The following is a 24,315-nucleotide window of genomic DNA, read 5'->3' as shown; positions in this document are numbered from 1 at the left end:
ACTCCTGACACCATGTCATGTACTTCTGTCCCAGATAAGGACTGGTCACAGAGCTTGCTTATACACAGCAGATATGTCCATTATAAGATCCTTTAATGCTCTGCCAGGTATGACTAAGGTTTGCTTTAAATAAGGTATTTTACACACAGTGCCAATTAGTAGCTGAATAGTATAATACAGTTTAGTTTCCATTACAATGGGATTTCCTCCAAAACACCACTTATATCCGGGACTGGTTCCTCTCTACCAATTTCAACTTGTTACCTTCCAGTCATTTTTGTGCTTTTTGCCCCTTCTACTCAAATTCCTAATGTCACCTGCTTTCATATTTTTTTATATACATATATATATATGAAACAGATTCTTTGCAGTACATCACAACATAAAGCATTCTTCTTTGTCCCTTATAAATTAAAATGTTAAAAATAAAAATTAACCAAAATAAATATGTACAAACAATATCACAATTTTGTCTTAATATATCAATGCTAAATTTATTTGTGAAGTTCAGCTACAATTCTTGAGCCTGATTTGCATTTATACTACTGCCCTTTAAACAATTCTGGCAGAGTATTACACTTACATTTCCTGTAAGATCCTTTTGCCAGAATAGTGAAAAGAGGCCTTAGTGTAAATTCTGTTCTTTCTTTGTCAGCTGAAAACTGTAAAGTAACTGAAGGTTTTCACATAATTAACTGAATTTTCTGTAATACAAGGAAAGCAGTCCCCATATGTTGTTTTTGTTCTTATCCCCTTTCAATGTGTTATTTTAGCATGTGACGAAAGAGACTGTAATAATCAATTGTACACTACTTGGTATGGGGCTGGAAATATTACAGTGTGCAATTATATTGTGAAGCAGGACAATGTTGTCTTAAAAATACGTACTGATGCAACCATACTATGGACTATACACTAGCCTCCAAAGAGGAAGTTTTATTCAGTTTGGCTGGTAGTTTGGAGCAATTGTGTGTTGAGTAATTTTAGACTTTGTATGCCATAAATTTTATGCTACTTACGTTCACAAAACTAGTTTATAAATCAAGACCTGTCACTATTTTTCTCCTGTTCAGTCTATTTTTTTCTGCTGCATATTATACATTCTGTTGAAAGCTCTGAAATGCCCTAAGTTCATTTCCAGGGAGACCATTTGAAGCAAACTAGCTCAATGGGAAAACTAACAAAATAACTAAAGTGGCACGTAGGGAAAAAAAAATTTGCTCAGAAGCTACCACTCATTTTCCTATGTGATAGTCCAAAGCTACATGGATAGAGGTCTGTTTGTAGCCTTCGTGATTCAAATTTCCATGAGAGGGCCCTGAAAGCCTTTCAGCTCTGTGGAGCTAGACTATTGTATATTATCTGCTCTATTCTACTTAACTTTGATTACTTTCTTTTTGATATTCACTGGGAAATAAAATGAAGATCAAACGTGAATCAAGCCACTCGTACTGTAGGTAGTATTTGCCAGCCAAGGGGTTCTTTCCGCTATACATCTGTAGCAGGGTTCTATCCTGATGGATCTAAAGTGATGAGGCTATCAGAGTGCCATTTTCTCTATAGTTAAATTAGGGTTATACTGCATCTGTTCATTTTGGATAGGTGGAATCAAGAGACTCAAACCTAAATTACAGCTGATCACATAGAATGAAAAATGGGCTCATTTACTTGGCTCTATCTTCCCAAGTCAGACCTCCTAACTCTCAATTTTGCCATGATACAGTCATGCTTAAAATGCTTGAGCCACACTACCCAAAACAGTGGGGGCTAAAATATGATTCTGAGTGTCCTGGAAAGGGAGCACTCTTGGGAGTCATAAGTAAGGCTATGGTTTTGTCATGGAGGTCGCAGAACTCACAGAATCCGTGACTTCCGAAGACCTCCATGACTTCAGCCTCAGTGGCTGGGACCTGCAGGGTTCCGCCACCTCCCTCAGTGGCAGGGAGCTGTAAGGTACTCCCTGCCACTGAGGTAACAGTCTCCCAAGCTCTCAGCTGCCATGGGCAGCAGAGGTACCCCGCAGCTTCCAGCCACCACAGGCAGGGCGGGGTACCCTGCAGCTCCCTGGCCACCACCGTGGGGCAGAGGAACCCCCACAGCTCCCCAGCTGCCACCGCAGGGCAGGGACACCCTGGCAGCTCCCCACCACTGCCTCAGGGCAGGGGGAGCCTGCAGCTCCTGGCCACCGCCACAGGGCAGGGGGACCATGGCAGCGCCCATTGGCTGGGAACAGCGAACCGTGGCCATGGGGAGCTGCGGGGGGCTGTGCCTGTGGACAGTCAACGTCAGCAAAATGTCTCGCAGCCCGCAATCAGATTACCCTGATGGGATGCATGTGGCCGGAGGGCCACAGGTTGCCCACCACTGTACTAGAAACTTACAGGATGTTCATTCTCATGCTACTCTGCTGGCATTTGCTGGTGCTATATAATGGTCAGGTGTCTTGTGAGGTCAGAGATCCACCAAGGGCCTGGTCCTACAAAAGCTTATGGCTGTGAGTAACTTTACTCACACAAGCAGTGCCCTAGAAATCAACAGGGCCCTAAATGCAGTGAAACCTGGGTTTTCAGCCATTTGTTTGTGGTAGATCATAAAAGGCAGAATAGTTCTTCTACCAGAAGTGATTGCAATTCATTTCACAGAGATTAAGGGTTTGTCTTCACAGCACCGCAATCCAGAGTACGGAGTCTGATTTGTAAAGCGCTTTGAAGCATTGTGCTCTATTTGCCTCATGTAGATCCTGCTGGCACAAACTAAAAGGTACCTAGTTTGCATTAAAGTAGTTTGTCCCAGCAGAATCTCCATGGGACAGGTAGAGCACGACACTTAGTGTGCTCTACAAATCACACTCCCATACTCCAGACTGTGGTGCAATTTAGACAAGCACTAAGTACAATAGATGTACTTAGCTCTTCCTAGAGTCTGAAGCCCCTGTTGTGAAAGACACATAAAAAGTTGAGAGGTATTTCCAGAACACATGTACAATTCTAAACACATCTAAAAACATAATGTGGTGACTGCATAGATGGTGCAATAAATAGGATAATACTCTACACAGAACACTCAAGGCTACGATGTTTCAGGCATAACTTCCCTGCCCTTTGAACTGTATAACTGTTCCTACATAGGTAGGCTAATATACTCAGGAACTGAGGGGAAAAAATTAATTTCAAATGGTTATATATCAGGGATTTAGCCAAACTTCTTTCTTTTGGGTTTTCAGAATAACAAAGAGAACCTATTTGCACCACTGAAAATGTTTAAAATACAATATTATGATACTAATTTACGATACCTTTGTCAATCTGCCTTCCTAGAACAGCATGAAAAATAGAGATACACGAAACAAAAGTTAAAGGCTACGTTGTGTCTGGCCCTGTGCAGGTCTAAAAGCATCTGAGGGAAGTGGGGGTAAGAAACTTACTTCCTTTCTTTCCTGTGAGAAGGCCAGGCACAATCCCAGAGCTGGGACTGAGAGATTGTCTACATGGAAAGTTACTGTGCACCAAGCCAGGGTGTGAATTTACAGTGCACTACCTAATCTGCATTAACTTCCTGTGCGGACACTTACTGTCCACGATAGTGCTTTTGTGCAGTTTAGCTTAGTATAGGGCACTGCCTGATGGCCCCTTTAATGTGTAGTAAGAGTATCCACGTGGGGAGTTAGTGCTGAGAAACTAGCGTGCTGTAAATTCACACTCTATCTCGCTGCACACGACTTCTCCATTTAGACAAGCTCTCAGGGGGCATTAGAACTTCTGGAGATTAGGCCTGATGGACATGGGACCTCACAGGCCAGTATGGGGAGAGCACGTACTGAATTCTGTGAAAGGGCCTACATTCTTCTGAAGTCCCCAGAATAATGGTTCCTGCCTCAGGCACACACCACTTCCGAGAATCTGCAGTGTGTCTATCTGCATTGCTATCTTATATGTACATGTAAGAAGGGCTCGCTGAAAATTTCAGTGAAAACTTTTTTTTTTTTTTAACAGATAATTGGGTTTTGACTAAACAAAAAATGTTATGGAATGTGCCTCATTTCCTCAGTTTTTTTCATTTTCAACAAAAATACAAAACTGACAAATGTTGGTTTTCGGCTGAAAATCTGTTGTTTTTGTTGAAATTTTCTGTGGAAAATCCCTCATTTTCTGACCACCTTTTCTAAAATACTCCTCATCTTCCTTGAATCTTAGTGCCTCACAATCATTAATGGATTTTATCCTCATAGCACTCTTGTGAGGTAGGGCAGCACTATCCCCATTTCCTTAGAGAGGGAACTAAGGAAAAGGGTAGAATCATAGAATCATAGAATCATAGAATATCAGGGTTGGAAGGGACCCCAGAAGGTCATCTAGTCCAACCCCCTGCTCAAAGCAGGACCAATTCCCAGTTAAATCATCCCAGCCAGGGCTTTGTCAAGCCTGACCTTAAAAACCTCTAAGGAAGGAGATTCTACCACCTCCCTAGGTAACGCATTCCAGTGTTTCACCACCCTCTTAGTGAAAAAGTTTTTCCTAATATCCAATCTAAACCTCCCCCACTGCAACTTGAGACCATTACTCCTCGTTCTGTCATCTGCTACCATTGAGAACAGTCTAGAGCCATCCTCTTTGGAACCCCCTTTCAGGTAGTTGAAAGCAGCTATCAAATCCCCCCTCATTCTTCTCTTCTGCAGGCTAAACAATCCCAGCTCCCTCAGCCTCTCCTCATAACTCATGTGTTCCAGTCCCCTAATCATTTTTGTTGCCCTTCGCTGGACTCTCTCCAATTTATCCACATCCTTCTTGAAGTGTGGGGCCCAAAACTGGACACAGTACTCCAGATGAGGCCTCACCAATGTCGAATAGAGGGGAACGATCACGTCCCTCGATCTGCTCGCTATGCCCCTACTTATGTATCCCAAAATGCCATTGGCCTTCTTGGCAACAAGGGCACACTGCTGACTCATATCCAGCTTCTCGTCCACTGTCACCCCTAGGTCCTTTTCCGCAGAACTGCTGCCTAGCCATTCGGTCCCTAGTCTGTAGCTGTGCATTGGGTTCTTCCGTCCTAAGTGCAGGACCCTGCACTTATCCTTATTGAACCTCATCAGATTTCTTTTGGGTAGATTAAGTGACTTGCCTCAAATCATGCAGGAACTCTGTGGGTGAGCCACGAATCAAACCCAGCTCTCCGAAGCCCAGTGCCCATCTTTCTTCCCTCTAGCCTGGGCCATGGGCTGGGTCTTAAGGGCACAATCTTACATTACCAGTACTCTTTCTAACTGAAGAATTTCATTGATGGCGCTTTAGATTAATTTGTCGTTCCACTTTAAAAAACAGATTTTTATTTATCTCTAATACATAACACCCTTATAAAGAAAGAAGGGCTGTTTGTAAAGTGGGTTTCTTTTGTGCCACTCTCGTATTTAAAGTAGACTATAACAAATATACTGAATCGTTAAGATTTTCAAAATAATTATAATTTGCCTCAGAAGCAGTTGGAATTGTCTCATGTGACACCAGCCCTCTTGGCTGACACACCAGAGACTGAATGTGTCGGGTGACCTCCAGAATTAAAAGCATGAACTACTGCACCTTGAGTTATAGCTCTGTAGCTGGGGTCTGTAACAACTCATATCTTCAAGGGATCAGCACAGAGGGGGAATGGTAACACCCTCCCCCACCCCCACTGGGTTATACAATGTTAGCAATTTCTTTAAATATCCCTGAATCTACATCTATTGTGTTCAAATGTTTAAAAAACATGAACTTGGAATAGAATTTGATTTTTTTGGCTTTCAGACTCATTGTGTCTGAAAGCATTTGTTAGGGGTCCCATACTGCTGTGCCCTTTTAAGTCTACAATATTTTAACCTGAGTTGTCCCCCCGAGCACTGCTGGAAATTAGTGTAGCACATGAGCTGCTGAAGTGTGGTACAGACTGTTGGAGTTCTGCTAGTGAGCATTTACCCCATATTTCTCCAAGTGTTTGGATTTACTTCCAAAAAACAGTACTGTAGGGCCCACCACAAACACAGTGGGCCAGATTCTGATCTCATCTTGACCCATGTATCTCAGGAGTAACTAGAAGGATTCCAGATTTACAGTGGTGCAACAAAGATCAGAACCTGGTGTACCATGTCACCAGTGGAAGGTTTTAGTATAGGAATAGGTTTTAGTGCCATTATAGGCAATCGGAGTAGCTAGTGGTGAATTAACTCTTTTTGTTGCCCTGGATGAAGTCAAAAAATGTTGGCCTTGCACACTCACTCCTTTCTCCTTGCATTTAAGGGCAGCAAATGAAAAACTTGTTACCACTGCTTTTAGGCCTCTTGCCACCAAACTCAGTCACTGGTCAAGACTTCAAATCAGGCAAATGTATTAACTAAAGCATCTAATGGAGCTGCTTGAAATATGGAGATTTTTTTGTGAAAATATTGATGAAATCTTTGCTGTGCACTAACTTCACCATGCAGACAAGCCCTAAGTTCAAGTTCTAGAATTGTGTCTGACCTTTTGAAGGTAAAGGAAGGAAAGAAAAGTTTTGATTTTCAAAATTTTTTGACTATCTCTAGTAAATCTAAGTGATTAGTGACCCACCACATGGGCCAAGTCATACAGCCAAAGGAAATGAAATAGAAACATTTGATGTAAAACCATCTGTATAGCATTTCTGTCACCCTTTGACCATTGGATGTTACCTCTTATTTACTGTTGCCCTGGGATTTGGGCCATCTAGTGGATGTGTAATTACAGCACAAATCCAAGTATGTGCTCAATTCGGGGAGATAGGGTATAATTTTTTGTCCTGTGTGAAAAATAGCCTCACTAAAAGTGTTGGAGAGCCAGACCAACATTTTCAACTGTGAACCCTCCAAAAACCAGCAAAATCTAAGAGGAAGAAAATACTTCTTTCAGTGTCAGTGGATTCTGGAAAGTGGAATTCCATTTTGCTTATGGTCAAAAATGTTTACAGTGTAGAATCTGCCCATGAGGTTTTAGATTAATAAGTTAAATAAAACCCATAAAAACTCTTTTGATAAAGACAGAGGGAAAAAAATCAGGGGCTTCATGACAGCACAGAATTTACTATAAAGGACCACATTCTACTCTCGGTTACATAGATTTGACTCTGGAAGAGCTCCATTGAATTAAAAGCTTTAGACTATTTATAATACTTTCTATAGAAAACTGTCACCACACCCTCTACAGGTATAGTTGTACACTGAGCTGGAGGTGTAATTTCCAGATTGAAAATGTATGCCCTCTGCTAGGTCTGATTGAGCTAGGAAGCTAAAAAACAGCAGTGTAGCCAGAGAGGTGCAAGAGCAGCAGGAGGGCTACCTGAGTATGTACCCATCCAAACCACCTGAGTATGTACCCATCCACGCAGCTAGACATATACTCAACATGGCTAGCCTGTCCCACTGCTATGGTTACACTGCTGTTTTTAGCTTCCTAGCTCATTCAGAGCTACCAATGTCTCCTCAAGCTGGAAATTACATTTACAACTCAAAGTGCAGACATACCATATTTCAGCTCTCTGCCTTTAGTACTCATCATGACCAGCATTGCTATGCCTCATGTACGTTTTGGATAGAGTTGTTATGAAATTATGAAACATTTTCAGGAATCCTGGTAGTGATATCAATGTATCCATTTCTTTTTGATGGATTTCTGAGAACAGGACTGGCTCACCTCTCAGTTTACTGATTTCAGTTCTAATTCAGTTATTCATTTTATTCCTGGATGTACTATCACAAGTGCATATTCATTTTCTGTCTTGACAGTATTATTAACCCTACTGTGTTTCTGGTTCGTTCTGACTATAAACATGGTTACTCTACTGACTGGATATTATTTTCATCTGAAGAAAAACAAAAACCTTACCGGGTCACTCTGCACAGCATCACTATTTTGTAAATTCCTGCTTCTTAATGAATTGTTTCTTAGCCCCTCCTCATTTATAACTTCATCTTCAGAGTTGTTCTGAGAAATATCAAAATTGTAAACAAGATGTGAGTTCAAAACCAGAATCAAACATCTTTCTTTAATATAGGAATAGTTGACTCTAGTTGCGACAATCATGCTTCTGTGCTTTACTTTAGCAAGACAGCAAAAGTACAGAGTTGCTCTGTGCTCCAATACTGATCTGCATGCAACGCTCAAAGGAAGAATGGAGGAGAAAGGGGTGCTTTAAGATGCTGAGTGCTGAGTCATTTTATCCCTCAAATTACTAAAATAGTCATACCCTAGAGAAACAAGAAATGGTAGATGCCAAATCTTAATAATTGTCCTAATAATAATGCCAATTCAGGGATGTGACTTCCACTGTTTTAGTCATACGAGGTTCTTACCAAGCCTTATGAGTATTTTATTAATAAAGAAAGGCAAAGAAAGAAAAAGTAAAGCTAAAACAAAACAAGCAAGAGGAAAACAATGGTTACTTCAGTATGTCTCTTTACGGAGAGCTTTGAACAAAGATTACACCTCAGAGAGCAGCTCCATCCTGATGGGGATGCCGTTCTCTCAATAGGTTAAGACCAAAGTATATTATTTCCCCTATCAGTAGTGAGTCCAATCTAAGTGTATGAGAGATAATAAAAACAGTTTGTAGATGGGTAAGGGAATTTCATTTAAGGGTTTGTGAATCATGGATGGACAGAGGTAAGTTGTCTTAACTAAGGCCTTGTCTTCACTACAGGGAAAAGTCGATCTAAGCTATGAAATTTGAGTTACGTGAATAGCGTAACTCAAGTCGATGTAGCTTAGAACTACAGTAACTCCTTGCTTAATGTTGTAGTTATGTTCCTGAAAAATTCTCTTTTAAGCGAAATGATACTAAGCGAATCCAATTTCCCCAAAAGAATAATGTAAATGGGGTGGTTAGGTTCCAAGGAAATATATATATATATATATATATACACAGTATAAGTTTTAAACAAACAATTTAATACTGTACACAGCAATGATGATTGTGAAGCTTGGTTGAGGTGGTGGAGTCAGAGGATGGAAGAGGGTAGGATATTTCCCAGGGAATGCCTTGCTGCTAATGATGAACTAGCAGTCGGCCAAGTCCTCAAGAGTTAACACATTGTTGTTAATATAGCCTCACACTCTACAAGGCAACACAAACGGAGGGAGGAGACACAATAGACCAGCGATTCTCAAACTTTTGTACTCATGCCCCCTTTCACATAGCAAGCCTCTGAGTGCGACACCCCCCCTTATATATTAAAAACAAACACTTTTTTATATATTTAATACCATTATAAATGCTGGAGGCAAAGCAGGGTTTGGGGCGGAGGCTGACAGCTCGCGACCCCCCACATAATAACCTCACGACCCCCTGAGGGGTCCCAACCCCCAGTTTGAGAACCCCAGCAATAGACGCATGGCAGTGGCTGCAAACATTCCCTGTGGAAACTGAATGTGATGATAAACCCACGCTATCCCACTGGATCGTACTACTCCCTCCATTTTCCAAAGTGCCGGGGGGTGCACGTGTGCACGAGACAGACTCACACACCATGTGTGTGTGTGAGAGAGAGAGACACACACACACACCGTGTGTGTGTGTATGTATATGTGTGTGTGTGAGAGAGAGAGAGAGAGAGAGAGAGACGCGCATTGCTCTTTAAGTACGCTGACTCCACTCTAAGTACATTGCCTTTTTAAGTAGATCAGCAAGCTGAGACACCAGCTGCTGCCAGCAAGCTCCATCTATCCTGAGCCCTGTAGTGTCCCCTCCCTGCTTTGTGGAGATGGGGTACAGAAGTAGGGGCCAGGAGCAGGGGGAGGAGGACACCCTGACATCAGCACCCCTCCCCCACCCCCACACAGCAAGCAGGAGGCTCCGGGAAGCAGCTCCAAGGCAGAGGGCAGGAACAGCACATGCAGTTGGGGGAGGGACACCTGAACAGCCTGGCAACTGATAGCCTGCTGGGCGGCTGCCGCACTGGGAACTTAGGGGAGCTGATGGGGGGCTGCTGGCCCACCCTGGTTCCAAACTCCCACCAGCTAGCTCCAACGGGCTGCTCTTCCTGCAAGCAGTGGACAAAGCAGGTGGCTGCCAAACAACGTTATAAGGGAGCGTTACGCAACTTTAAAAGTTGGAATGTTCTCTAATAGATCAGCGATGTAAACAATGAAACGTTTACCAGGATGATGTTAAGTGAGGAGTTACTATACTTACCGGGGGTCCATGCTACGTGATGTCGACGGGAGATGCTGTCCTGTCAATTCCCCTTACTCTTCTCAATTCGGTGGAGTACAGGAGTCGACGGGAGAGCGATCTGCAGTCGATTTAGCAGGTCTGCACTAGACCTGCTAAATTGACTGCCAATGCATTGATCACCATGTGTTAATCACCCGGTAAGTGTAGACAAGCCCCAAGTCCCATGACCTGAAGTAAATATTTCACTCAGTTACTTAAAAGAAGCCATTTAAGAGTTACTCAACTGAACTAGCAATATTTCTTATGAACTCATCCAATCGCTTTAAAGATCTTGACACAGGCAAATAAATGAATGCTAAGAATCTTAAATTCAAATAAGTCCCAATATTTCTCTCTTTTCCCTGAGGTTACTTTATATCTCTTCTTCAGGAGTACATAGTCTAAACAATCTGATGTTTAACAGAAGTTGTTGGTACTTTAAATTACAATAGCATTTCAATATCTCATTAAATCATTACAGGAACTATTTAAGTCTAGTCTATTGGCAGTGCTTTTGGAAACATTAAGTCATCAGTGATGTTGATGTTGATGTCATTGCAGAAGCAGTGCTGGACTGGAAGGTTGCTTCTTAACAATGCTGTGTTGTTGCTTGTTTGTTCTTTGTCATCTTGATTCTGTTTATTTGCATGGCTGAGAAGAGATGAACAGGCTGAACTGAGAGTGCTGAGTGGTATCTCAGTTCAGATAGATTTATATCCTTCTCTTTCCATAGTCTCACTAAAGGTGGCAGCCACACTGTGCTACAGAGTAAGTCTTCCAGAAAACATAGAGATGCCACACCGTGTCTACTCTAGATGCAGTCTTGGGTTTCTTGAGATGCACTTCCTGCTGGGGCAGAAACAAAAGCAGCCCAGTTGCAGGCTGCAGTTACACAAAGCAGTAGGAAGTTTGTTTCTTCACTGTTGTTCATGGTTCTGCCAAAAAAAGGATTTATCTTGAGGCGTCAGTAAGATACTATACACACATCTTTCTGAGACTTGGCTGGATCCAAATACCTGTTGCTATCACCTCTTCACAGGCTCAACACCTTTATGGGATGGTCAGCTCCTGAATATGTAATCTGCTAAAGCATATGCAGCAAAGTTGTACATTTTCTTCAACTCATATTACTTTTGTCTTTGTGGTATGACATTTTCGGAACATACTTACAATAGAGTTTAACTCTTTCTTTTATTCAACTCCTTTTTGGAGATGCCCCTTTAGTTCCATCAGGGTTTAATACACGTTGAAATTCCCTTTCAAATGAGTCCAAAAGCTTCTTACTACATAGAAGTATTTGAACTTTCAAAATATGTCTTTTTAAATTTAAATGATTCTTAGAGAGAGTCTTTAAACTTATGTGGTCATCAAAGAAGGTATTACCTCTTCTTTACAATCTTTGGAAAGGTGGTTCGCGTCTGAGCATCAAGGTCCATGGGTCTCAACTGCCAGCCCAGGACTCTCTAGGAGTCAGTATGTTCTGACCTACCTCCCAGTGATCTGTTAACAGTCACCAGAACTCAAAGCTCAGCTCAGCAGAGGATGCCAGTCCTGGGGTCTGACTGGAAAGGCTCTAAGGATCGCCCTGCTTCTATTTAAACCAAGCAGAGGAACAGGAAGTCATTTGTGGAACTGGATTGTTCCCTGCTTAGGATTTCCTCCGCTGCACTACCTGATCCTGCTGCCTGACTTTGACTTCCTGGTATCCTGACCCAGCCTGCCACTTGGCCCTGACTTCCAGTCTGCCCTCTGTCTTGTCTCAGACTCTGATCACCTGGTAACCTGACTCTGCCTGGCCGCTGACACCCAGGGGTGAAAGTAAAGCCGAAGACTTACCGGTAAGGGGGCTGGCTCCACGGTCTGGCCCTTCCACGCTGGCTGGCCCATGCTGCTTGGGGTTCCAGTGGCAATTTAAAGGGCCCAGAGCTCCGGCTGCTGCCGTGGCAGCAGTGGCGATGGCCGGAGCCCCAGGCCCTTTTAAATCGCCATCCCCGGGACAGCTGCTTCGTTTGCCCCCACATCCCTCCATTAGCGGCTGGGGGGTGGGGAAGGGGCAACGACATTAAAGCACTGCCACAGCAGCGCTTTAAGCAGTGTCCTTTGCCGCGGCAGCACTTAAAAGTCAGCTGGATACGGGCTGGTACTGGCGGCCATTTTTTATCAGTACGCTGTACTGGCCAGTACCAGCTTACTTTCACCCCTGCTGACACCCGACTCCAGGTATGGCCTTTGGCCTTTCTCAGATTCTTGTCTATTGGTATCCAGACCCAACCTGTCTCCTGGCTCCTGACTTCTCTGACCACTAAGTCAGATCACTCACGTCCCAGTAGCGAAACTGAGTTTGGTCAGGAAGTTGCTTAACCATTGCCTGAAAACTAATTAATTCCCCAAATAATATAAATATTTGATAATCAAGTGGCTTCTTATATTAGTAACCATTTATAAGATTACTTTATTCCATATCAGTAAATAAAAGATATTACTACTCACATAGCAGTGGTATCAATGTCTTACATGGTTGAATTTAGATACAAACCATTTGCAAGTGAACATCACAAAAAAGGGGGTTATACCATCTTAAGCATTTAAGGAACAATCAATCAAAGGTTTCCACCTTTTAAGTGGAACTGTGAGCTTAGATATAACCAAAATATTTCTCAACTATACATATTTTCCTTAAAGTTAAACAAAGGAATATTTTAGGCTGTATAAAAATCCGTGTCCCAAAGAATATTTCCAGAATTCTTTGTATGGGTTTCAAACTGAGGTTTTTCTCTTTGAAGAGAGGAGGTGGGAAAGAAGTAATGACAAGAGACTCCTGGTTCAGCTTTTATGGCCTTGATATATCCAGAGTGAAACATCATTTTTCTTTCAGATACTAGGAAAAGTCTATCTTCAGATCCCAGTCGAAGGGGGAAGAAAACCAGTGTTGTGTGTTCAAACTGACAGCTGCCTGCGCAATAGCGTGTTCACATTTGCGGCACTTGCAGCGCTATTCAGAGCGGTGCACTCTGGGCGGCTATCCCACAGAGCACCTCTTTCTCTTTTGCCGCTAAGACTTGTGGTAAGGTGAAGGGGGTTGCGGGGCATCCTGGGTCCAGTCCCAATGCCCCGTGATGCATTGTTTCGCATCCCAGCAATCCCTGTGCTTCCATTCGCATTTGGCGCCATCTTTCGACGGTTTGTGTACTGCGCACCCTGTCTCATTCAGGCTGCAGGAATGGATCTCGAACTGCTGAGATACTGCTCACTCTGACCAACACATCACGAGTGGCACTGAAATTATTCCTTAATTTACAAAGTCAAGAGGAGTGCAACATTGATCTCACCATGCGTAGCAGCTACAACCCGAGATTGCTTGTGTGTTTCACGGAGGGGCTAACCAGAGTGGAACACCGCTTTTGGGCTCGGGAAACAAGCACTCACTGGTGGGATCACATTGTGATGCACATCTGGGATGATGAGCTGCGGCTGCAGAACTTTCGCATGAGGAAAGCCACATTCATGGGACTGTGTGATGAGCTTGCCCCAGCCCTGCAGTGCAAGGACACGAGAATGAGAGCTGCCCTGTCGTTGGAGTAGCACATGCCGCTGGAGCAGCTGGCTTCTCCAGACTGCTACCAATTGGTCGCTAACCAGTTCGGAGTGAGAAAGTTGACTGTTGGACTCATGTTGACGGAAGTCTGCAGGGCCATTAATCGCATCCTACTTTGAAAGACCGTGACTCTGGGCAATGTGCATGACTTTGTGGATAGCTTTGCACAAATGGGCTTCCCTAACTGTGGAGGGGTGATAGATGGCATGCACATTCCAATTCTGGCACCAGACCACCTAGCCACTGAGTACATTAATCACAAGGGGTATTTCTCAATGTTTCTCCAGGTGCTTGTGGATCACCGTCGATATTTCCCAGACATTAATGCAGGCTGGTCTGGAAAGGTTCATGACGCATGCATCTTTCGGAACACTGGCCTGTTCAAGAAGCTGCAATCAGGGGCTTTCTTCCCAGACAAGAAGATCACCATAAGGGAAGTCGAAATGCCCATTGTGATCCTGGGAGACCCCACCTACCCCTTAATGCCATGGCTTATGAAGCCATACACAGGGCAACTAGACAGCAGCAAGGAGTAGTTCAACAACAGGCTGAGCAAGTGCAGAATGACTGTTGAGTATGCATTTGGCCATTTAAAACCCACTGGCAATGCCTGTATGGGAAGCTGGACATGGCTGATGACAATATTCCTACACTTATAGCCGTGTGTTGTATGCTCCATAATATTTGTGAAGGCAAGGGTGAAAGCTTCACTCAGGGCTGGAGCGCAGAGGCTCTGCGCCTAGAGGCTGAGTTTGAACAGCCAGAGACCAGGGCTATTAGAGGGGCACAGTGCAGTGCCATAAGGATCAGGGATGCCTTGAGGCAGCAAGTTGAGGCTGAAAGCCGCTAATATTTGTTGCTATGCTTGGGATTGCAGTGCTTGTAATGCTAGGAGGTGACTGATGCACATGATGCAAGAAGGGGGCTTAACATAATTGTATGTTGCTTTGCAGTGCTCCTTTTGCTTTTACTTAATAGAATAAAGATTGCTTTCAAACCAACACAATTCTTTTATTAAAAGACAACAACCAGAGGAGAGAGTCAAACAACAAAAATACATCAGCAGGGAGGGGGATGGGTAAGGGAAGGTCTCCAGAGGAGGAGGGGTCCCAGGATGGCTACAGATTTGTGTATGTCCATGGATCATACCCAGCCTTCTCCTTTGGAGTACAATGTAGCTGGTGCTCTACTTCAGCAGGGCCAAACTGCAGAGGGATGGGTGTTGAGTGCAGTGCGTAGAGGGAGTCCACAGTGCTGGACTGTGAGGAGGGAGGAGTGGAATGCTGCGGGTAGAGAGTGGAGCCAGGAGGTTGATAAGAGTGTGTTGGCGGGGGTGGGGGCACATGGGAAAGAGTTTTGTGATAGTGGCTGCAGGGGAGGGCCTGCGCAGAGCTGCTCGGTTTGAAGAGCTAGTATTGCCCGGAGCCTGTCCACTTGGCGCTCCACAAAATTTAAGAGACGCTCCATGGCTTCATTCTGGTGTGCCGCATTCTCCTTTCGGTCCCTCTTCTCACTGTCCCGCCACTCTTTCAATTCCTGTTTCTCAGCAGTGGAGTGCATTATAACCTCATGGAGAAAGTCCCCCTTAGTTCTTCTTGATGGCTTTCTCATTCTGCGCAACCATTCTGCTGCAGATAAGGGAGGCTGGCCTCCCAAGGTCATCTCTGTGAAGTTTAATGCAACATTTTACAGAAGCAGTATTGTTTGCAACACAGACAACACTGATTCAGTGCTTTAAAACACAGCCAGTACTCACACACGTGTCACTAACTGGCTGCCCCCAGACAAGCACACATGAGCCACAAGACCCCCAAAATGGTGCGTAACTGCAGGGGCAGGATGAATCACTCTTCCCGGACCCTACTGTATACTGGGCATGTGGCTCTTGGGGAGAGACAGCACTATATGTGGGGCTTGATAATCATTCCTGTCCCCACACTTTCCACAGGATGTGATCATTATGGAAGATATCTCACTGCTGAGGGAATCAAGGAATCAAGGGAGGGTCTTCTTCAAATCTGCAGCTTCTGCCCTTGCCCCTATGTGGCTCCCCTGTGTGCAGCAATGGTCCCCCTCCCCCCACCATGATGGCAGAGTGGAACAGGAAAGTTACCATTAATGGGGCAAGAAACAAAGCAGCTCCACCGAGGAACCTGTGGCAGCAGATTGCCCAGTATCTCCACAAGAGCTTCCTGGAGATCTCTTTGGGAGATTCCTGTGAAGTGAGGGAGTGTAGCAGGTGGTCACCCACTCTGGCCCTGAGGGGGTTAAAACAGACCTGGGAAAGGGCTGCCCCCGGAAGCCAATAGGCTAGGCTGATTGGGGAAGCAGCCACAGTGGGGGCCACGCCCCAAGCAGGCCACAGCTGGCCCTATAAAAGGGCTGTGAGCCAGGAGCTCAAAAGGACACTCTCTCTAGCTATAGAGAGAGAAGGACCTGGCTGCCTGGGAGCTGAGCCGGGCACCTGACAGAAGCAGGGCTGGGAAAGGCCAGAGGAGCTGGGGAGCTCCAGCCTGGAGAACCCGCAGGCTGCAGGCCCGAAGCAGGTACTGGGATTGCAGAGGTGGGGCCCAGGGTTCGGCAAAGGGTCCACTCTTGACTGGCATGTGAGTCAATGAAGTATCCAGAGGGGCTTCACAGGGGTCTTCACAGTGGAGGTGGGGTCGCCACTGAGTATCGCATCCAGCTCTTTGTAGAACCGGCAGCTTGTGGGCGCAGCATTGGAGCGGCGGTTTGCCTCCCACGGCATGTGGTAGGCAGTCTGCAGCTCCTTCACTTTTACCCTACACTGCAATGTGTCCCAGTCATGGCCCCTTTCAGTCATGCATCATGAAATCTGTCCATAGGTATCATAATTCCTCCGGCTGGAGCGCAGCTGGGACTGCACAGCTTCCTCTCCCCAAATGCCAGTGAGGTCCAGCAGTTCAGCAGTGCTCCAAGCAGAGGATCACCTGGTGTCTGGAGCAGGCATGGCCACCTGAAAAGATGCACTGAGACCACTGCATGCATCACCGGGGACACAAGAAGGGGACTTTCAAATTTGCAAAGGAATGTAAGGGGTGGGGATGACGGTTGGTCACCTGAGGGCAGGAAAGTAGAGTTCAAACCGATGACCAGAGAGGTGAGAACAGGCAGTGTGGGACACCTCCTGGAGGCCAATTGCAGCGCTGCAGTCACCACGGTGTCTACATTGGCACCGCAGCGCTGTAGCCCTGGTGCAAAAAGCTGTACGCCTGTCAGTTTCTGCACACTAAGTGGCTTGGCAGTGTGTACACCTCAGGAGTTACAGTGCAGAAAGCTGATTTACTGCACAGAAACTTGCCAGTGTAGACGGGGCCTAGATGACATCCTCTTAGTCTCAGAAGACGGGTCTATTTGCCATAGCCTTTCTACAGGCTACCAGTTTTGAATAAGAATATTCTAGATGTGACTCCACAGCAATCTGTTAAACAAAGTCAGCATAGTTTCCATTATCAGTGTTTAGTATTCTGTCTAGACATAGTGCACACCCAAGAATTTTTCCAGATGAGGATGAAAGATGGGCTGACATCACAGCACTGCAGTAACTGCTTAGAGGTTACAGATTGTTTTGGAAGGAACTGTTATATTGTTAGAGATTAGTCAGGATGACTTTGAACCCCAATGCATATCCGGTGTCTACTGATGCAAATGACACTTAGTTGCTTTTAGTGTGTGGAAATACTTGATTTGCTTGCACAATCAGAATAGCTGCATGTTCAAATATAAGTACATAATTGCTCATGCTTTTTTCTGTCTGGACATCCAGAGCTTTCTGTTTTTAATTGACCTGTAAAGTCCATCTCCTCAAAGTTTCGGACATTCATTCATTCAGCCAGTTGCAAATTAAGATGTCTTCTATGTGATTCACCAAATCTCATTTCCCCCCCTAGCACATTGTTCATCCTGGCTTCGTTCTTCATCCTGCCTCATCTGTTAACTAGCATGTCACTATCATTTAAAAAGGTATCAATATGCAGGTTCTATCCTGAGACAGAATTTTCCAGATCAGTAATGCTGAGGTCCAGGAATAGTGACTTTGGGACTTTTAAATCAATTGTTGCCAGCATATGCTGAAAGATATCAAAGCTACTGAACAAGAGAGAGAAACATGGATTATTTATATATTGAATTCAAGGAAATGGCTCTTCCATGTACAGCACAGAGAGATGGAAGATCAGCTAGCAGATTTAAATTCAGTGGGTCCAAAGTGAAGGTGCACAAATAGTGTAAATTAAGCCCACTTGTGTACATTTGATATTTTTAAAGGTTTAAATCAGCTGTGGAGAACTAGGCAGCTGTAAATCTATGACACAGTGGGTGGACAAGTAAGAATGATGTGACACACAGGCTAAGCGTGTTGCACAACTGGCTTATAGAAACCAATAGAAAGCTGCTCACTATCACAGCAGACAACACTTTTGGCAGGCAGAGAAATAAAACCAGAGGAACTGAAGCGGAAAGAGAAGTGACTTTTGAAGCTGCTCATAAAAAAAATAGTCAGAGTCATAAATATGGTCCTGACTCCCTGGTCTGCCCTCTGGCTTGTCTCAGGCTCTTATCTCCTAGCAGTCTGACACTGCCTACCTCCTGACATCCCCATTGTTGTGGCATTCACAACCTATTTGTGTTTAACTCAATTTATACTTTATGTTTGTTGGTTACTTTAAAAGTCAGGTGGCTTTGAGTGTATTGGAGTCCTTCTCACAACTCCTCAGTATGTGCCACCTCCCATAGATCTGTGGAGGAGGTGGTGAAACTTTTGGATTAGCAGCAGTTTTAATGAGAGCCCAGAGTTTTAGCACTGACTTAGAGCAATCTTCAGATAACAACCCAATTAGGGTGTTTGAGAGATGAACCAAGTTAGCCCCATGGCTATACAGTGGGAACGGAATTTTGTTACTGACTAGATTGTGGCTTTAATGCCACAGCCTTGAGTTGGCGACAGCATGGCACAGATGTCCAGAAGATCAAATCAGTGAGGTGTTCACAAGCGTGACATTAAGAGTATTCAAAGCTAGATGACACAATATTGCATAACCTCTGTACCACACTACTTATGTATATTGTAGATATATATTGTGACAGGGTCAGGCCAGATGGCTGCAGGAGAGTGACAGAAGGCAGACATATTAGCTCCAGGTTAAGTAGGTCCCTTTCCCCTGGGTAAGGTAACAGGAAAGATTCCAGAAAAATCAGGAACTTTTTGGAAACAATTAAGGCAGACAGGCTGATTAGAACACCTGCAGCCAATCAAGAAGCTGCTAGAATCAATTAAGGCAGATTAATCAGGGCACCTGGGTTTAAAAAGGAGCTCGCTTCAGTTTGTGGTGTGAGGAGCTGGGAGCAAGAGGTGCAAGAAGCTGAGAGTGAGAAGGCATACTACTGGAAGACTGAGAAGTACAAGCATTATCAGACATCAGGAGGGAGGTCCTGTGGTGAGAATAAAGACGATGTTGGGAGGAGGCCATGGGAAAGTAGCCCAGGGCGTTGTAGCTGTCATGCAGCTGTTATAGGAGCCACTGTAGACAGCTGGAATCCACAGGGCCCTGGGCTGGAACCCAGAGTAGAGGGCGGGCCCGGGTTCCCTCCATCCCCACAGCTCCCTACTTGATACTGGAGGAGTTGAACTGGACTGTGGGTTCCACCAGAGGGGAAGGTCTCTGGCCTGTTCCCCGATTCACTAGGTGGATCAGCAGAGACTGCGGGGATTGTTCTTCTTCCTTTCCCCATGCTGGCCAGTGATGAGGCTAACTGAGTGAACGGCAGATTTGAGCCACGAAAATGGCCAAACTGAGGGCTGCTGTGAACCTCTGATGTGAGAAAATCCACCAATAAGCACAGGACCCACCAAGGCAGAGGAGAAACTTTGTCACAATATATATATACAGAGAGAGACAGATATTTCAACATCTAACACTGATGTTCTCTTCAATAAATACATGACAGCTCTCTATGCTTAAACCTACACAATAACGATTTATGTTCCTTAAATTATGTGACATTTTCCAACGAATACATCTGTTAAAAGCCTGAAGACATTGACAAATATGATTTGTGTTAATTCTTGAGTTGTAGCTGCAAGGTATCTTGGAAACAAGGAATTTAGCATGTAGGTTTTATAGTTGCAGTGATGCTATCTTGTGTTATACTGCAGGGGTAAGAGTGTGCTATGGGGGATGGATAAGATTCAGTGCAGGAGGAGCTACATATGTTGTGAGCCATACATGTAAGCAGCTGACGCTTATGAATCTCCATCACTTCATTTTGCTACTTCAAAATGATTTTTATACACTAAATGGTGCCAGTTTCCTGGTATCGTTTTAACTGTAGTTGCATTTGCAGGGGTGCAGTGGCTGCCGTACAAGCTGCAGGCATTCCTCTTGTTCTTTAGTGACATTTCTTGGAAGCTGAAGCTGCAAATGATGAGGGGAAAGTGCTTATATGACACAGACTGCAGTTTCTTAGACATATGTATGATCACAAAGCAGTTGGGAGGGGAGGTGCATTGGGGCCATTACTACAACTAGCTCCAGTGGGATCCATGTAACACAAATGAGAAGAAGTTGATCCTAAGGAGGGCTGAAAGCAGGAACCTCTAACATCAAATATACTATAGAAAAGGTTATACTCATGTGGTACAGTGAGAATACTGTTATATTATCTAGGGCTATGTAAATTGTTTAAGTATCTTAGCCAAATGGAAACTGAAAAAAGCTCAAATATTTATACAAATAATAAGTAAAATAAATTTATCTCTTTGCTTGTGTTCTAGCCTCTCTGTCAAAGTACAATCTCTCCACATTGTGAGGCAAATAGTCTCTCATGCCTGATGAAGGGAAATACAGATATGACCCTTTGACCACAAACCAGTTACCAGTCAGGTCCAATGAGCACTGTTGAAAGCTGTCTTATTTACTTTCTAAAACAAACTCACTGCTGCAGATTTACTTTGTCCCTGTCTTATTTTCTGTTATTTTGTGGTTTAATCATTAAACAGTTCATACATATCTGAGAGTTTGTTTATGGGACAGTACCGCAGATTCAAAGGAGCTTAAATTAAATTAATCACTTTCCTCAATGCCCTTATGTTTATGGCCTGGAGAATTGCTGACTACTTTGACCTTTCTATTGTATAGCAGGGAAATTATTGGTTGTTTAATACAATACAACCAGACATCATGTCTTTGAAGACAATAAGGGCCTACTCTATGCTTAAGAGAAACAGACAGAAGGAAATAGGGGGAGCTGATCATCCTATTTTGCTCCTGGGCCTCTGTCAGGTGATTCATTTTTGGGCACAGGAAGCTAAACATTATCTTCTGACTTTTGTCCTTTGAGGAAATGAGTAACATGTCACAAATAGAATCCCTATATAATTAAATCTTTTTGTTTTCTTCCAGCAAAAACTTCATTCTGGTCAAATTCAGATGTGATAATCTGGAGTATGGACCACTGAAGTCACTTGGATCAGGTCCTAAGTGCATGCCACTTCATTGAGTTCCTAGAATTTGAACCCTCTCACCAAGTCTGAATTTGTTCTATGATTTAGCTGTAACACCAGAATTGCAATGTGCACTTTGTGTTTTGAGGTAATTTGGGACTCTGATTTCACTTCACTTATGACTGGGGTTTCTCTCTCTGAGCTCACTGTAAGACACTGCACTAGTAATAACTACATACCATTGCTGGGTTTAGTTCAGTTGGCAAAAACATTTATTTGGAAAAAAACCTCTACAGACAATATCTGGTTGGTGTGAATGTTCCCATTAGCATGCAGAATATAAAAGGTGTCACATATTATTCTGAATGCTCTGTAATACGAACTTCATGTTCCTATGTGAATCATGACGACTGGCTTATGTGCATAGGCCACAACAGTAAAAGCCAAATACTGTCCTTCCTGCTGATCTCCCTCGCTGAGCTTTGAACAAGGTGGGTTTGGTGGTTGTGGGAGGAGAGGAAGGAGTCCGTCCTGCACAGAGCAGCTTCAGGACCATAGTCTCTCCCACACCTGTGCCCCAGTACTCTCAGTGACAATGCTGCCAGATGGTGGATCCATTGGCCTCTCTGCTCCTTCTTCTCCTGTCCCTGCCCTGCTACTCATGTCTTGCTGTGCATGGATATGCTGGGAACCTTTGCTAAGCTGGGCTCCATGTTGTGCACAGCATGCGGGCCCTGTGAGTGGGTTCCCTAAATCCTATCTGCTCCTTGTCCCTCCCTGTAGCAGAATGTGCTCTTGCAGCCAGTGCACTGAGTGAAGGAGCAAGATTTGCCCTGAGCGATTATGTATGTGACTGTTTTTCTTAAGGCAAGACCAGCTCTTTGATTAGAAGTTAAGGTTTGGGGGTCTAATACTTTCCTCTTATTAATTTTCCTTGCTTTGATGGGACAGTTGTTTGCACCACAGCGATGACTAATTCCAACACCCTCAGCTGCAATCAAAGCATGCACTGTACATTAACAATCCTAATAACAACCAAATATGATTTTAGTCTGAGATGCTCTGCACAGAGAAGATAGTGGGGAAAAGTCAGTGGTGAGATCTGTGAGCACAGGTGACCCTCTGAATTCAAGAGGCTGAATGTGAACAAGGGACTTTTCAGCTATCCCAGCACACTGGGTAACAAAGGAAGGCAGTAAATGGAGCCTCTAAGTGTGCCAGTTCTGGTTAGTCCCTTTATTTAAGAGCCTTTCACACTGGCAGGGTATGTCTGCAAGTGTGCTGTAAAATATTTGTATGTGCAGAGCAGAAACTGTTCTCTCCATGCAGATTCCTAGTAATTACTTTCCAACCCCCTACAAAAATCAGGCTTACCTGAAATGAAGCATTATAGAATCCATCTGCTCCAGAAAGAGCATGGCTATTTTCTTTCAGCTCCATGTGTATAACTTGCACAGGGATTTCTAGCTGTCTGTTCAAAAAGGCAGGCGGTCAGCAGCAGCACTTAGTTAATCCATCTAGTATTCTGTTTCTATTACTTAAAGTTTACCTGGCTGTGACCACTCCCATCCTGTTTCCTCATGGCCCCACCTTCTAGCTCTTTTGAAACATTCCCCTGCACATAAAGGCAGGGTGAAGCAGAATTCCAAGACTATTAAAATGACAGAAGGATTCATGCATGCAACAAAAAAAAAAAAAAAAAAAAAAAGCCTTCCTGAGTGATCCAAAAGCAAAATGTATTTTTACATAGCCTTCATTCACTCACACGCACAAAGCATGTAGTGCACAGAAAATCCTCCTCACCCAGATCTTTGAGAGGTAGCACTCATTTAATCTTTTGTGATGCTTATCTTAAAATGACAATCAAAATATATGAAATATCCATTGGCATCTATTTTAACAAATGACTAATAAAAATAGTCAAACTAGCCAGAGACCTAGGATATTAAAAGGCTTGTTTTTCAAAAGATCAGGCCCTGAGATAATGTACAAGTGTGTGCAATTGCACGTTTAAGTGGCATGCACTGTGAATGTAGTTGTACCTGCAAATAGATATGACAACTTACACCAGCTGAGTCTCTGCCTCCCAGAGTGTAGTGTAAAGGGGCCTTTGTGTACATAAGAATAGATCCCAGGTGTTGCTACAGTCAAAGCAAGCAATCAGCCTCCACCCTCACCACCACCAGCCCCTTCAACTCTTCTTTATCAAGTATAAAGACACTAAAAGTCAAAAGCATTTTTTTTCTTCTATGCAGATCACCTTTAAATGGGACTGTCTCCAAAACAAGGATTGATTTCCTAGTCATTTTGGGAACTGGAAGGATTACTGAACTGAAGGGCCCATTGTCTCTTCCATATACAGAAGTAACTTCCATTAGTGTTCCTGTGAGTTAGCCCTATTTATACCCATTGTGGAGAGAACTGACTACAGAATCAAACAATTTTACCTTTACAAAGACTGATACATAATTAGATCCAATGAATAGAAAACAATATAAAAAAGAGAACCTACAGCTTTTTATTTGTAGTGTTTCCTTATCAAGCTTTGTATAGGAATGGAGATACACTTTAAAATACCAGCATTATTTGAGAAATTCATACTCCTTGCATAGTCAGCTTTCTTATGGCTGGGATAATCTCAATTCAGCGGAGTTACATGGGTGTAAATCTGCTATCAGTGAGCTCAGATTCAGATCTATGGTCCAGGAATTTCAGATGAGGATTGACAATTTGCATGCCTCCCTTTCTCCTTGAGAAAAGCTGCACCACTGAGCTCCATTCCCTTCCCTTGTTCAGCCCAGTACTTTCATACCACATGGGTGTAGCTAACATTCCAGCATCTCCTTTTCTTAAACAAAATGAGCAAATGAAATCCTGTATGTGTTTACAGTATTGCAGGGAGTCGGATGCTGTTACATTACACAATGGATAGCCACCACTTCACAGCAGTTACAAGAGAAAACATAAGAGATTAATGCTCTAGAGAAAACAAAAATTGTTGAAAAGCATGCATTTAACATCTTCCCTTGTAGCCATTTCCAAAAACAGATGGGAGGTTTTT

General features: G+C 43.8%; 1 protein-coding gene across 3 annotated transcripts in view; it reads right to left on the bottom strand.

Annotated features, from left to right (window-relative positions):
- The window catches only part of SLC28A3 (solute carrier family 28 member 3), a 75,434-nt gene extending 52,641 nt beyond the window's left edge, over positions 1-22,793 (bottom strand). The window contains exons 1-2 of one of the 3 annotated variants that reach the window (XM_084628529.1): positions 22,629-22,793; positions 7,872-7,970 (exon numbers count right to left, since the gene is read on the bottom strand). In XM_084628529.1, the coding sequence (XP_084484655.1) occupies positions 7,872-7,970; positions 22,629-22,694 (165 nt within the window). In that variant the 5' untranslated portion in view covers positions 22,695-22,793. Of the gene's footprint in view, positions 1-7,871; positions 7,971-22,628 lie in introns of those variants that run through there. The other 2 variants (XM_084628527.1, XM_084628528.1) reach the window with 2 other exon arrangements.
- Between the last annotated feature and the right edge of the window lie 1,522 nt (positions 22,794-24,315).

The sequence above is a fragment of the Lepidochelys olivacea genome, assembly GCF_965140295.1.
Source record: "Lepidochelys olivacea isolate rLepOli2 genome assembly, chromosome: 5".
In the NCBI taxonomy this organism is placed as follows: Eukaryota; Metazoa; Chordata; order Testudines; family Cheloniidae; genus Lepidochelys; species Lepidochelys olivacea.
The sequence above is the reverse complement of the archived record's forward strand: the minus strand, read 5'-3'. Positions and strand labels throughout refer to the sequence as shown.